The 16,084-nt window shown below is 47.8% G+C and overlaps 1 protein-coding gene across 6 annotated transcripts in view; it reads right to left on the reverse strand.

The window, feature by feature from the left end:
• Positions 1–5,844, reverse strand: part of gphnb (gephyrin b) — a 74,042-nt gene extending 68,198 nt beyond the window's left edge. For 5 of the 6 annotated variants that reach the window (XM_084030148.1, XM_084030147.1, XM_084030145.1 and 2 more), the window contains exon 1: positions 5,699–5,844. In XM_084030148.1, coding sequence (XP_083886274.1) covers positions 5,699–5,762 — 64 coding nt within the window. In that variant the 5' untranslated portion in view covers positions 5,763–5,844. The remainder of the gene's footprint in view (positions 1–5,698) is intronic. The other variant, XM_084030144.1, reaches the window with a different exon arrangement.
• Positions 5,845–16,084: the final 10,240 nt, after the last annotated feature.

Raw genomic sequence — 16,084 nt, forward strand, 5'->3', positions numbered from 1 at the left:
GAAGACTTAATTCTCATTCTGTGTTTGTGTCCCTGATCCTGTATTGTCTATTCTGGTCATGTGGTCCTCCTGCTGCCCATGTCGCAGCTGTGTGTGTGTGTGTGTGTGTGTGTGTGTGTGTGTGTGTGTGTGTGTGTGTGTGTGATGCAGAGAGAGAGAGAGAGAGAGAGAGCGAAAGAAAGTAAGAGAAGGGTCAGTCAGTGTTTAAACCGCTGCTACAGTATGAGCCCCACCCAAAGGAAAGAGAAATCCTTCTGTGACCACATGCAACCAAAAGGGCTCAAATACGTTTCTCTAGTCCAACTAACAGCAGAACATCCAGGTGCTTGCTTATTGTCTAACAATGCTGCCATTTTGTTTTATGGCCCCTTGGGATTAACATTGGCTGTGTCCGAAATCACTCCCTACTCCCTACTCCCTACATAGAACTCCCCTATGTAGGGAGTAGGGAGTAGGGAATAGGGAGTGATTTCGGACACAGCCAATGTGAATATTTCGGTTGAAATCCAGACACATCAAGGTTAGCAGCCAACATCTTTAAAACAGTCCCTCAATTTTTAGCTTCATGATCCAAAGGAATCAGATGGTAACTAAGAAGCAAGTGAATGTTCTTCTGTTCCGAGTGTTTCCCTCTCAAACAAGCACACTGTTGAATGGATGCCCACATATTTCTGCAAGGGAACACCCCCAGTAAAAGCTGAGAGATGATTCAGCCGTAGACAGATGCAGAGAGTTTGGTCAAAGCAAGAAAAAGGAGGAATAAAATAATGCTAGTGGGAAGACACACGCCTGAATCTGATTCCCATCCCAACCACATAAAACCATTTTGTGTTTTTTTGTCATCCAGTCGTGATGTCAGCGATGTCCGGATGTTACGTTTGAGTGTAAAACGGGGAGGGATGATGGCACCGTGACGCTAATGGGGGCACGGACACACTGGTGGCTATGAGCGAGTCAGCAATGACTTCACAAACATACCTATGAGCGGATTGGTCATTTAAGCTGTTAATTCCAATGAGGAAGTATCTGCTTTGTAATTCAAATGTAGTATAAAGCACCGTATCACACGTAAGCAGTTCAGAATGCTTTAGAAAAAAAGCAAAAAATGCATACTTGCATTATTTGATCCTATGTCTTTCTACATCCCGTTGCCGACTGATATCAAACGCTTGGACTTTGAGAAAATAAAAATCAATTTGATGTCCATTGCAGGGTCTGCTTTATAGCATCAGCTTTTATCAAGTCAACTTGATGTTTACACAGTTAACACAAGCTGAATTGTAAAACCGTTGGCTTGCATTGTAGACAGTTGATTGAGTCATTCAGAAACCGACAGCAAGAGGCGATCGCTCCGTAACTTGGCAGGCGCGCACGCCATTCAGTGACAGATGACGGCGTCTCCCGCTTTTGGTCAATGCGCTCTGGCACGCTAGGCCGCTCCTTGCTGACTTGACTCCTGTTTCTCTAATGAGCCCCTTTAGCGCCTGAGCTGTTAAGGTGAGCTCGGGACAAACTCCAGAGATTAAATTATGTGGAAAAGCAGATTAAATAGTTATTATCCCATCTGCAGCCAGACAAGTACACACACACACACACACACACACAAGCAGGCACGCCTAATGGTCACAAACATACACACACACACGCAGACGAGCAAATGGGGGAATGCACACAAACATCTACGTGTCGGCCGATGCAAAGGATACATCATTTTCAGCAAATTCACATTTAGTTTGGGGCTGCACAGTTCTGTGTTGCATGTTCCAAACTAGACATATTGATGTACCAAAACATGTGTATCTCTTTAACAGACCAAAGGGGAAAAAAATGCACACCACATAAGATTAATAAATGGACCGCCAAAATAAAAGCGTCCCCGAATTCTGGAGGTTGTGGCAGAATTAGTTCTACTTAAGAGAAGGGTTGAGAGAGCAATCTGAACACGCTCGTTATTGGAGGCCTGTCTGCTGTCGGATCATGTCTTTATGATTGACATGTAAGTTTAGAGAGCCGCCCGCACGAACCCTGAGAGGTAGAAATGTGTACTGTATGGGCGCAGAGTGGAGCTTTCCTGCCGTGGTTCCTCATTGGAAGCCCGATGCCGAGCGTGCGTCCACGTCTCTTTGAGGAAGTTAACCCACACACACTCAGCAGCCGGCATCAATGGGGCTTTCTACGGGCTGTAAATGGAGTCACACACCCAAGAGTATCCGCAGCCCATGCATGGAGAGTTGCCGTATAATAATACCTTATGGTCCCACACCTACACACTGGCTTTATACAGATTAAAAGCCACTGAATCCCTTTTGCGAGGCTCTCTCTGTCTCTTTGCCAGACTCTCTCTCTATATATCTGTCTCTCTCTGTCAGTGTGTGATCATGGAAGGTATGCATACAGTTGCTATATTTGGGTCTGGGGGGGGGGGGATAAGCTGTGTTTTCCATCCAGAGCTCAGTATTAGTGCAGAAAAGACAAAGAGCAGAGTCACATGCACATGAACATACCGCACATAAAGGACACTAGGCACGAGCATGTGCACACTCATATGTTTTTACAAATACATATAAGCTCAGCTGGTGTGTGCATCCAACGTGTGGTGCACCAGCCTGGTTTTCATGTGGGTTGTTGATAATTTAACAAATGTTTGTATTATAAATTCACACGATGCCTCGATACCAAATCGGACTCGCAAACTAGCGCCGCTACAACTAAATGAAAACATCATTTATCTGCGGAACGTTTGCACGGCCCTTTGCCTGTCAGGGAAGTTGAGGCCGCAATTCACCAACCATCTTCATTCACGGCTGCATCTCTGGCTGCATACACAGAAACACATGCATCAAGCAATTAAGGCACACACATCCGGCCGAAGTGAGTGAGTGTGTAGCTGTGTGGCCAGACCCTGAGGCGGGCCCAGGGAGAGAGACACAGGACAATTAAAACTCATGCTCAACAGGAAGAAACACCGACGGCTCCAAACTGGGCACTCATGCATCAAAATACACACGCGCGGACACGCATTCACACACACAAACACGTACAAACGGGGAGACGGATCACAATAGGCCGAGCGCAGCGTGAGAAGCTTTCATACAATCCTAACAAAGGTCACATTTTCGGTGTGACATCTTTGACAAGTGACAGAATGTTTGTCCTGATTAAACTGTCGCCCGCCCTGTCCTCGCAAATAATTATTCAAACATCCCGTGGAGAACATACATTTCATCCGCGCACACACACACACACACACACACCATTCTCAACTCCCCTGCACTGTGTCCAAGGTTTAAACAGCGATGTCCCCCGGGCTCTGTCACCTATCTCGAGGGGGGCACGGGGCCAAGTGATAGAAGAGGGTGAGCCGAGGTCTCATCTCCTCCCTGGTGACTGGAGGAGTGGACGGCTGACCTTTAACCCTCACACGAAGGGAGATTGAGCACTGCTCAAGACTCTATTAGCATTCCGCTCACACGGGCCCCTGTAACACGGCAAACTGACGGCGTGAACACCGTGGATGTATAAGACTGTAGGTGTGGCGACAAAAGGTTCTGCATTAAAAGAGAGAGCCAACCTCAATATTTGGAGCTTTGCTTCCCCGTGGCAACACAGCAGGGGACTTTGTGCTGTCAAAATGCATCATCTCACAAAAGAGAGAGAGAGAGAAAAAAAATCACACAGTGGTCTTTGCAGCTATGAGTAATCCTGCCACGATTAGATTCTTAAAAGGCTAAGGGTCAGGTAAAACATGGCAACTTAATGCCACCGTGTACCATTTCCTCTCCGTTTTGCTCACTCCTTTGATGCTTTGTTTCCCTGACAGTGCAAGCCCTCCTACTTCATATACACACGACACAAATACATCAAAAAGACAAATAAGCCTGTCGGTTGAGTCTCAACAGCGACATATGTATGCTGGAATTGTCAACACTGCACGGCGAGATCATACTGGCAATCTGTCACCACGCTGGGGATGCAGTCGGGGATTCAAGTTACTGATGACACATAGGAGAAATTAACCCCCTCTGATGTGGCGTGGGCGGCGGTGTGGTGTTGCGATGGGTATATTCTGACCTCTGGTTGGTGTCTGACATACGGCAAACCCACGCGAAGACAAATCAATCTAAAACGCATTTCCTGATTTAAAACACCGTCAGTTTGTGACTATTTAGAGATTTAAAAAAAAAAACACTTAAAAAAAAGAAAGAATGAAAAAAAAAAAGTTCCACCCCTTCTGCATTCCTGGGTGTATCTATCTGATGCAGTATTTACCGTGGTAAGGTCAGTACCGCACTGATTTGTGAGTGACGCTGGATTTCAGCACCACGGACAGCGCCCCCCCCCCCCTCTCCATCTCTCTCCAGCGCGAGGAGAGGAGGAGGAAGAGGAGGAGGAGAGGAGGAGACGACGGGTGGGTTTGGTGTTGTTGGTGGTGGGGGTTTCCCTGGCAGATTTCAGGAGAGGGTCTACACAGTTATTCCTCCATCGTTACACATTGCCTACCACCTCCCCCGTACTGGATTTCCGTACGGCGGAATACCGTATGTGTGAGATTGCATGACATATTGATCGACTCAGCCTCACACAGAATGGAGAGAGAGAGAGAGAGAGAGAGGGAGAGAGGGGGGGGGGGGGGGGGGTATTCCTCTGGACAGCCTTTATCATGCATTCACCCCTACACCACCCACCCACCCTCCCAAAAAATTACTTTCCGATCATGTCAACAACCGCTGGATTCGCCTCGCGTGATGTTTGACGATCAGAAACATGACAAAGCAAAAGGCTACACACACACACACACACACACACACACACACACACACACACACACACACACGCGAAAAACGAAGGCCGGCGGCGACCAGATCTAACACCATCCGCCGACTCATAGCCGCACATCGCATCCGAAGCGCATAACGTTTCCGATATCGGCGAGCGAGAGACGCGCCGTCACCGCGTTGCCTTCAGAGGAATGTGGGGAAGGATTTACCCGTGTTTCAGCGCCGCCACACGGAGCCAGAGCCGCTATACCGTGTGTCACGTTAAACTCCAATGTCATTCACAAAACACATTCCCACCTCTGCACACATTTTTCGCGGATCTGTTTTCTCGGCTTCGTCCCTTTGCTGTTAACAGGGCCGAGGATGCGCTCATCAGCACATCCACCATCAGCAACTGTCGTGAGCGACACTTAAAAAAAAAAAAAAAAAAAAATCGCTGTGGTCAGCTGGCTGTCAATAATGCAATCTAATAGCCCGAGCATCTTTAGCAGCGACACACAACACACGGTGAGCTGTAATTTTCGGCTCTGATCGAGCAGATAGAGGGGCATGAATTATTCAATACACATAAACTGAGCTCTTGTTCCAGCCTACACGAGCGGACACAAACCAATGCAGAGCCCACATTTACCGCTTCCACCGCATGAGCAATGGATGTAATGTGGCATGTACATTAATGCATAGCCTACCGGTTTAAAGGGAAGGAATGATAATACATTTAAAAAAAATCAGCTTTAAATCAGCGTCGCCTTCAAGAGGCTGCGAATCCCAGCGAGAGAGCGCGAGCCACGCAAAAAAAAAAAAAAAAAAAAAATCAGCCGACATGTATGAAGATCCGCGCGGACAGCCTGGCGGGAATTAATTCATGGCATTATGAGGGGAGAAATGTGAAAGAGCCGATGGGAAATACGGCGTTTTACCTGTCAGGACTCCGACCCGGATTTGGTGGTCGTGGTTCGTTAAAATCATCCCGTCTGACGCCATGTTCAGCAGCGCTGTCGCCCGCACCGAGAACTCACGGCAGGGCCCAGAGCCGATCGCATCGAACTTAGTGGGGAGAGGGAGGGGAGGAGGAGGAGGAAGAGATGGAGGAGAGTTGTGGGGGAGGGGGGGGGGAGGGGGGGAGAAAAAAAAAAAACAGCCAGACGAGATGAGTTGAAAGTCGAGCGATCATCGGGACACCTACAGATAAGCGGGCAGGATGCGGGGGCCGTTTAAACCGCACACATCACTCAGCTGGCCGCCTGCCACGGTAGTAGTGTGGATCCCAGATTAAGTCTTATGGAGACCACTATTGATTTCCTGTGAAGGCTTTTAGGGGAGACTGACGAGCAGTACGTCTGCAGACGCCACTCACTTTCCTCATGTTGTCCCTTAGATGCCATTATTGAAGCTGAAGTTTGAGATGCCTCTCATTTGACCCCACAATCTGGCGACTAAGACCTCTCCAATATGAAAAGTCTCATCTCGGGGGCCCCTTCACCTTTCTACAAAGTGTCTCCTTCCACCACGCGCCCCTGCTTTTGGAGATGGAAGGGGCCCCTCTGAGCCGGCGACAGCCCCCCATGTATCGGCCAGAGATGTATCTCAATGCAGAGGCTTAAGAGAAGATCACAGTCTGACCTGTAAAATTGCAACTACATCCCCGGGCAAAAAAAAAGAAAAAAAAAAGAAAGAAGCACCGCTCCTATTTATAGACTGGCTGCACGCTTCCATGGCGTATAATTTCTCTTGTTTATTCTCATGGAAAGAAAATGCCCATCCTCCAGCTTCTGTTGGGAATCTATCAATATGCATAATTCATTAACACACGTACATGAGCACAGAAACCGAGGACCAAAAAAATAAATAAAAATAGGGCAACTCTTCGAGCATGACTGGCTCGCTTCAACAACGTTGCCGTATCTGCGTCCGGTGACCTAACCGAAGGGACTGACACATAGAAGCCAATCCCCTCTCCCACTGTGTTAGACCTAACAACAAGAGGTGTGAGTCAGCCAAGGACATGAAATAGACCTTCAAAGCTTAAGTGACGTCTTTAACCTGAGTTGGATTTTGACTGAGTGGATCTTATTTTCCTTCTGGAAGCTCCAAAGCAACCTCCCTGTCCTACTACACATGATATAAACATCAGCAGTTGGACAATCAAGAGGGACGTCAATTCCTATATAATCACATCCCTACATGAGAGTCGTGCCAGTTTCTTTTTGTCTGACTCTTATAGTAATAAAGTGAATGAGCGCCCCCAAAAGCGTTGAACTTTCCCTTTAATACAGGCTGAAAAGAAGCTGTTTGTGCTCTTTTTTTTTCAAGTTTCAAGTCTGTTGCACCTCCATTGCTGAGAGTGTTTTTTGTGTGACCAGCCAGCGGTGATGTCATAGTGTACTAACATGCACTTGTACATCACTGCAGCAAGGCGAGGAATTAAACCACTGGAGGTCACCACAACAACACTTTCACCTGCTGTCTAGTCTGTAAAAAAAATCTCTTGCTTCCTAAGATCATTAGAGATCCTAGATCATTATTAAAACTTAATTGCATGGTCAAAACACCTATACCCTTCTTAAAAGTCGACTCGGGCTTGCCACGTCTGAAGGAAGCTCATTTGCGAGTGTGGAACATGTGAGGAGATCTCCTTCCCTTTAGCATGGCATCAGGACAGCAGCCACATCTGTCAGCCTGTCAGTGATGGAGAGGGCCCGATGCTAAACGGCCCTTGTTAATGGTTAGCATGCACAGAGGAGTAGTATATGCAAGTGAGCATGTGAACACACACACACACACACGGTCCTGGCAAGCTTTCCTGGAAGGCTGGAATTCCCTTGCTGGTGCAGACAGAGGGGGAGAGCTGAGGCGAGTAGATAGTAGAGCAGAGATGTATGGAGGAGGGAGGGGGGGGACCAGGCTGAAGACAGTGGGGACCCCATCTGGTGCGTAGGGGTCCGTGTTTATGGTGTGTATGCTTGTGCACAAGTGCACGTCCTAATGACGGTGTAATTACCTCACCATCGGTCGTGCTGCTCACTGTTCATGGATAGGAGGTAAGGGCCATCCCCGCCCCCCATCCCCCTTTATCATCCATCACAATAATAAGGGGAGCCCCAGCAGACGGAGGGAGCTGTAAACTTGCTGCTTCCCCCGTTTTCGTGGTATGCCCAGGGAAGCCCCTCGTCTCCCCTCGCACCCCCACCCCCACCCGAGGCTCCAGGCGCAGGAGAGGAGGAGCGGCCAGAGGACAGCAGCCTGCTCTGGGTGTTTGTGTTATGCAACATTAGAGGTGCTTAAGCCTCGTATTTAGGCTGCAGGGACATGTGGCAGAGGGTAGAATCTCCCCCCAAACTACATGGAAATGAGGCCAGGCAGTAGTCGCACTCCACATCAATGCAAACACGCCGCCCAGCGCATGCCTTATTCAACAACAGAGGTTACAGGAGATATTTTTGGATGCTGTTATATCGCTCCTGTCTCATGGCTATCGCCTAAAGTCCCAGGACTTGCAAAGAGGCTGCAAAAAGGTGCAAATCCATCCATTGTCATAAAGGATGCAGGTCATGGTTGCCAAAGAGCCATAAAGCTTTACTTCCACCCCAATGAGCCCAAGCCTGCCCCCAAAAGAAAACGCCAGGCTAATGTTGTTAAATGCATGATAAAGCGTGCACAGAGTTCCACTAAGTTAAAAATGTCTTTATGGCTCCGACTTTGTACCTCGTCATTTTATATGGGTCAAAATATTTAATTGGATATCAAACTGCACTTGGCATGTGTTCGATTAGCCAACAGTATGTCTATGTTCAAGGGGATTTCGGTCATCTACAGTGTGATGGCAGTGATTGGAGCAAACATTTAGACTTATCACTCCTTTAACCAATCATAAGTTGCCTCGGAGAGGTGCCCTGCTCTGATAGCAGGCTGCTCTTTAATTAAAACAAGAAGAAGAAAAAAAAAGCACACAAAAAACCCAAGCCAGAACCAGGAAGGGAAACTTACCCTGGGGCTTATTCGACATTATCCAACGATGCCTTCTCCAGAATACCTGACTAAATCTGGCCTCAGCTGAAGAGAAGTCAGCGAGGAAAGAAAAAACAAAAACAAACAAAAACAATTACCCATCTGCGAATGAGCAGCAGATACTTAATTCAGGACTGCTGGGGACAAAGCCCCTTGTTTAGAGACAGTAATTAGGCAACTACATGGCGAGGAGGGTTGGGGGTGGAGAGCACCTCTGGTCATCCAAGGAGAGAGAAAAATGGAGGGATAGAGATGAGGAACAAGAAGGGGAAGAATGAGGGAGCAGACATGAGAGGGAAGGGAGCGCGTGTGTGTGTGTGTGCATGTGCGTGTGTGTGTGTGTGTGTGTTAGGCAGCATTCTGATGAGTGCAGGATCTCTGCCGACTCCCACCACCATTACAGCAGCGCAGAACATCGCCCCGGGGCTTTGGAATCAAACCCATTACATCTGATACTGGGTTTTCTCTCTGCTCAGAATTAATGCAATGTGGACTCGCCTTCTCTAAAGCTGGCCAGTGTCGCATAGCATCGCTGCGCAAAGAGCTGCACCACAAGGAGAAAAAAAAAAAGAGGACAGGGGAGGAGGAGAGTGAGGGCCTGGGAGTCTGAGAGGGATACTGGAGAGGCAGGCTCGCTGCAGCCCGGAAGGGTCATTTCATATTAACAAAAAGTATTTCTCCGTACATCGAAACAAGGGGCTTTGCTGTGACTATTAAGTCAAGGGATGTGTGGAACAATGTACACATAAAGGGGATCTAGGTATATGTTTACACAGGGGCCTTGCAGTCCATTTGCATAATTAACAGACTGGCATTTGAAAAGCAGAATGTCAGCACAAACAACCTTGGACACCAAACCACCCCGGGTCATTTTTTTCCCAGTCGTGTAATTGGCTCCTAATGCAGAGGAGTTAAACATAGAGATTTTCTGCCCTTAAAGCTAAAAAAAAAAAAAAAAAATTGTTAATGGGCTCAGCACTCCCGGATTCCTGCCGGTGATTATCGGTCAGCTTGGACTTTTGGAAGTTTAGGAAAGGACCATTACATTATTCTCCATTGTGACACTTCATTCAAATTTAACTGAGGCCACTTTATGTGTTGAGAAATGAGGATTTCAATAGGGAAGGGTCAAGTTCTGTGTTTCTGGCATGGCGGGCCTCATTTGGTTTGAGCTGCACTGAAGTGAAGGTAAGGCGTCCATCCATCTCTGCCTCTCTGCCTAATCATAGCCACATGTCTGATATATTGTGTAAGCCACCATACTCTCTGTGGCTACCTAGCTGGCTTCGTGTCTGCGCTACGTCCCGAACACATCTCACTTGACAGCTAAGCAAGCTCAAGCCAATCGGCAGAATATAGAATGAACCTTTATGTAAGGCGGCGCCACAGCTGATACTGAGAGAGGCTTGGTGCAACACTTCTAGAGCTTTCTTCTGGGAGATTGTTATAGTCTCGAATGTCTTTCATTGAACTTTTTTTCACCAATTATTAAAATGAGTTCCTCATTTCGCACTATATAGAGAAATTGTGCTGAAATGCCTGATTTACTTTTATATAAAGACTCTGCGAGTCCAATCAAAGTCGAAACTTTGTTCATCAGCTGGCAAATGGGGTTCCAACATATGGGTTTGCCAGTTTATCAGACTGATTTGTATTTATTATATAGTGGATATGAGCTAGTTATGTTGTCAATATATGAAGATTGAAGAAAAGTTGGTATGAAATTTATAGGCACATATTTACTCAGATGCTACAATAATCGCTTCAGTATAAGCAAATGGTTAGTGTCCCCTGTGTTAAAGAGCTGCTAACCGAAATCTAAAATGTTAAATGCTATGGTGATCTGCAAAAAAATTGTTAAATAGGTATTTATTGATAGATACCTTTTTTCTTGACTTCAGAGTACAGGTGTTGGTTTCTTGCTACAAAAAGCAGCATTATCTTGCCGAAATAGTACAAGTCCGGTTCTATGTGGAACTAATAACTCTACTTGAAAGTGGATTAAAGAGCCGTATGAGGTCATTTAAGGTCTAGTCCATAAAGAAAGGAGTGGAGGTGCACTTGCTGATGCGTTTGTGCCTTGAGATGCACAGAAATGCTCCAGACACTTGTGGCTGTCTCTTGTCATCAAATCTGACATCCACGTCAGGAGGCGTGAACTGAATAAAAACAGGAAAGAGAGAGAGAGCGAGAGCTAAAAAGCCGCTCCTGGGAAAGAAATGAATTCCGGGATTTTCTAGATGCTACGTAGCCTTTGGGATGTAATGTCACACCCACACACCTATTAACCTCTACCAGCAGAGAAGTTGGAATGACTTTCAAGCTCCAGCGGGTCCAGTGCAGGATAATGACTATGGTGAGTTCAGGTAATGTGGTTAGCGCGCTGTTGGGGCCAAGCTGTCAGCTCCGTGGCAGAGTTAGATGTTGGGGGTTGGTAAGAAACGGAGGGCGAGAGAGAGGGAGAGAGAGAGAGAGAGAGAGAGAGAGAGAGAGAGAGAGAGAGAGAGAGAGAGAGAGAGAAGCTGGACCTGACAGGGCCTGCGAGCAGAGTCAGTGGACTGGGATCAATGGCGTAGCTTGACTCGATCGGACATCTTCCTGCAGAGAGCTCTCTGCTGATGCCTCAACATCACATACGCACATGCATGTGCACATGTGTACGCGCATGTAGGCAAATATACACTTTAAAGTGTGCATGTGCCCCAACTGAAACAAGCCCATTTATGCAGCTTCAATGCTCAGCACCACCCCCCCCCCCCCTCATTTCCCTTACAGTACCGTCCTCTCTCTTAATCTCCATCTCCTCCGTCACCATTACCTTCATCCTCTTCTTCCTCAGCCTCCCTCCATCCCCTTAGTGAAAGCAGGGAGGGTGGGGTGGGGGTGAGCACTACATGACTTATTACTCATCCGGGCCCTCGGTGGAACTCAGAGCCGCATCGATGCCTGCCGGCGGTAACGTGAAGCTGTGAACCCACACTCTTCCTTGTTCTGCCTGTTAGCTTGTCAATCAGGCGGCCAGCCAGTCTGTCAGTCACCAAATCAGTCGGGCAGGCTCGGTAGTCCCACCTTTCATCCCCCCTTGCACCTATAACTTCACCACCTGGGCTGCCTCAGGGTCGACTCTTCACCCAGCTCCACACTCCCCAACAGACTCGCACGCGGACCCTCAGCAATCACCCCTGGTGCCCCCCCCCCCCCCCCTGCACAGTCTCCCATTTCACCGCAGGAGCCCTGACTCACACCCAGGCCAGTCGGAAAAATGAGCCAGCCATGCAGAAGAGATAAGATGCAGAGAGCGAAGGAACGCAACCAATAAAAACACATCATTCAAAGGAAGGCGATAAAGGGGGAAAGCTAGAGGTAGAGGAGGACGTGAGGGCGATATGAGAGCTGAGAGGAGTGGCAGAAATGTATTTAGGGTATACTTGGCTGAGCAGAAAAGGCATTAACACGTTACACTTTTGCCAAACCTTACACAGAGAATTTAAAGGTGCAATTCGGCCTTTATCCTCCATTGGAGACATTATCTGTGACATTTGAGAAAACACACACATTGAGATCAATTATCTCTTATGTGCTTTTGAAATGCTTTTTTTTGTTTCAATCTGGGTGTAATGCTGAAATATTGCGCATTAAAGATTTGACATAAGAACTTTTAAAATATTTAATCCTTAAAGGGTCAGCGTTCGCAAACAACAACATGCAAGGATAAACGCTAACCAGGATATGAAGGAACACGTGGATGCTGATACCCAATCATTATTATTATTATATACTGATTCGAATTTGGCCGTTTTAAAAGTTCAAATCTGATCATTTCTATTACGTGATTCAAAGATATGTTTTGTTTTATCTGACAAGAAAGAGAAGAGGCAAGAATAATTAACAGCTTCGCTCATCCCTTGCTTTCTAAACCCTGAACTCTTCTCTGTCTGGGTCCATTTGCGTTGGTGTGTCGTCACAGGGCCGGGGGATTTGAGCTAAGCCATATCAGCTGAAAAGGACTTCTCTGAGAAATTACACTGGCCTGGATGTGGTGAATATATTGCTGTAATGCGTTTGCAGGGGCCAGAGATCAACAATGGAGTCAGCTGAGGCAGAAGCAGAGAGCTTCTCCGGTAGAGTGCTCCTCAAGGACCAGGGATGCACATGTCGTAGTTTAGCGCAGACATGTTATATTCTCAACGAGTGCATGCTCCATTCAACCTTGAGCTGCACTGAAGGCAGGAGCAATGCTGCTAAGATCTAAAGTGTGTCTATTATGAGCAGCGGTTTTGAACCTGAATCTGCAAAAGTGCAAGTCCACTCAGTCATGAAGACGGACCCCGGGGACGGGTCACAGCGTCCCCCCCCCTTGATCCGGTTTTCACACGCAAATACATCAAACGCTGTAGCAAAAAACGCGGCCGCACACTCACAGGAAGACGAACGCAAGTCAAGCAAACGCACGTGGACAAACATGCAAGTGCACGAGATGAAGAAATGTATCATTGGATCTTCAGAGCAACGTGATTCTATATTGTTTGTGTTGTCTGTATTATTGATTCTCAACATGGGGGTAGGGAACAAGCTGCAATCTAATGAAGCCAATGCAGAAGCGCCCGAAACTTGCATTCTTTTAGTAGCCAGCAGGGGGGGACTCCTGTGGTTGCAAAGAGAAGTTAAATTGCATAGAAGACTTAAAGAAAATAACCCTACTTCTCTTTCAATTTACTACCTCAGTGAACATTGTCAACATGAGTTTATGGTCTCAATCTTTTGCAAAACAGCAAGATGTTCAGTTAAATAGACGATAAAGATTTATGGTGTGGCTACCTTGTCATTGACAAGTTGCTACCACAGCGTTGACCGGTCTGGGAGTCCATGTCCATGACTAGTCTTTCAGGGTCTTTTCAGGTCACTAAAGGTTATAGTTACCTTTTTGGTTGCCTTAAAATGTCCTACTCAGTGTTCAGTAGGATGGCAGTCCACAAACAATTTTCACCCGCCCACACATGCAATGTCTTTATCTTGATAAGTCTTGATGCAAAATCAGTTAAGAATATATGCAAACATGAAGGCATAATTGTGTGCATGCTTCCACCTAAGACCGCCTCTCCGTCCTATGCAGCAAAGCACACTTCACTGAGGTCAAAACAGAAACGGAGCTAATCGTGCATTCAGCAGAAGTCACGCAATCTCCGCTCGCAATTACGTGATCCTCCTTTCACACACGCAGCGCGTAGCCTCAACTCTGACCTCTGCGCGACGCCGCGTTATTGGATAATGACGGCGGCGACGTGTATTACAATAGAGTTGCTGCCACGCTGTGACAAATGGAGGGGGGGATCGTGACAAAGGTATTAAGGAGGGAAGGCTGGTTTAGAGCGCGGCGCATGTTTGGAGAGGTAGGGGTCCGGGCATGCCATGCTGCCTCAAGCAGAACCTGACCTCCCAAGGACACACAGGATCCTTAACTTACAGGCAGGGACACCAGATATTAAAGAGGGGGGGGGGGGGGGGGGGGGGGGGGGTGGCGGCACAGAGAGTCACCCCCTGGCTAGAACGCCTAATACCCTGCAGTGCAAGCTTTTATCTGGCAGACCTTAGTGGCCCACCTGAGAACGGAGCCAGCTGGGGAGCAGAGTGTTAAGCTGTTGGCTGTCGCTGTGTCATGTCTGTGTGTTAACAGGAGGCCCAGGCTCTGCTGCTGCTGCTGCTGCTGTATCTGAGGGCTTCTGTGAGATGCGTGTTGCAGTTTGATGAGTGTTTCTTGCTGCAGTGCGAGAGAGAGAGAGAGAGAGAGAGAGAGAGAGAGAGGAAGAGAGAAAGAGAGAGATGTTGTCGGCACGGTTGCATACACATATGCACATAATCACATGCAGACACGTGCACACACTCAATCACATGCGCGCTTGCACACACACACACACACACACACACCCTCTAAAATGCAGACATGCGTGCAAGAGCACACGTGCACAGGAATACGGTGCACACACAGTCACGCACACGGTCAGAGAGGAAGTGCTTCAGTGACCCAGCACTGTGAGATAAGGCTGCTCTGCAATTCAGAAATATGCAACCTGCATGTTAACAACCCCTGGAGCGCAGCCTCCCCGGGGTGCTCTGCCTCCTCTCTCAGCCTCACCCCACCTCCCCGCTCTCCGTGTACCCATCCTCTCCCTCAACCTCCCCCTCCACCCACCTCTCCATCCCCGCAACTCCACCTTCCTTCACCTGACTGCAAACACAGAGGGGAGGACAGAAATGGAGAGGAAAATGGAGGATGGATGTTTTCAGAGAGGGAGAGGGGTAAGAGAAATGGAAGTGTGTGTGTGTGTGTGTGTGTGTGTGTGTGTGTGTGTGACTGCAGACAGGAGAAGAGTGAATTTCTGCTGTATGTATGTATTTCTCTGTTGGTCTGCAAGCATGTGCAGAGTTCCAGCGAGCTGCTTAGTGTAGAGCAGGGGGCGAGAGGGCTCGGGGAGCCGAAACACAACATATGGAGCACTAATGAGGATCTATTTGGAGGGCTTCTCGCAGAAAGGTTAGACGAGGCCAAATATGAGGGGATGTGGAGCTGAGAGAAAACAGAAGGCTCAAAGAGGCCGGGAAAGGGGGACATGTTGGCCATAAAGAGTGCTGCTGAGAGAGGAAGAAGAGGGAAAGTGGATAGAAAGAAGAAGAAGCACACGTATAGAGCGAGAGGGAAAGAGAGATCCGTTCTCAGTGGGGGTCGGGAGATTGGCAGGTTTCCGCACTGAAGATGCTATTGAGAGTGACACGTCCACACGACACAGCCATAACACATTGGCTTTGATACTAATATCAGTCTTTTTAGAGGGAGGTTGATGTAATTTGCATTTAGATTGAAAGGACTTGGGGACGGCCAGGGGACCACAGAGGGCCGCAGAAATCAAGAGAGAGGCAAGAGGAGAGGGGCGGGGTGCGTCTCAGCTCCAGCCACAACTATAGGATGCTCCAAACAAACACACACACACACACACCCTGTCCACTTGACAACACATCTACTCCTCACACCTGCTACATACCAACACTGAGTAATACACACCTAACATATTCTCTGCAATATTTGAGTTCCCACTTGACTGGGTCAAGGATGCAGCATCTCCCCTCCTGCTGTTTGCAAACACATGACTGACATGTGCATCGTCCAGGGAGAGAGGAACTACGAGGAGGTGGGTAGGAGGTAGGAGGTTCAACGTGCTCATTTTGTGTCTTAATCACATTAAAACGGCCCTGTGCAATTTTCTAAACAATTAAACGAGGGCTGTGTCGACTGAGACGGATAT

The sequence above is a fragment of the Eutrigla gurnardus genome, assembly GCF_963514095.1.
Source record: "Eutrigla gurnardus genome assembly, chromosome: 16".
Classification (NCBI taxonomy): domain Eukaryota; kingdom Metazoa; phylum Chordata; class Actinopteri; order Perciformes; family Triglidae; genus Eutrigla; species Eutrigla gurnardus.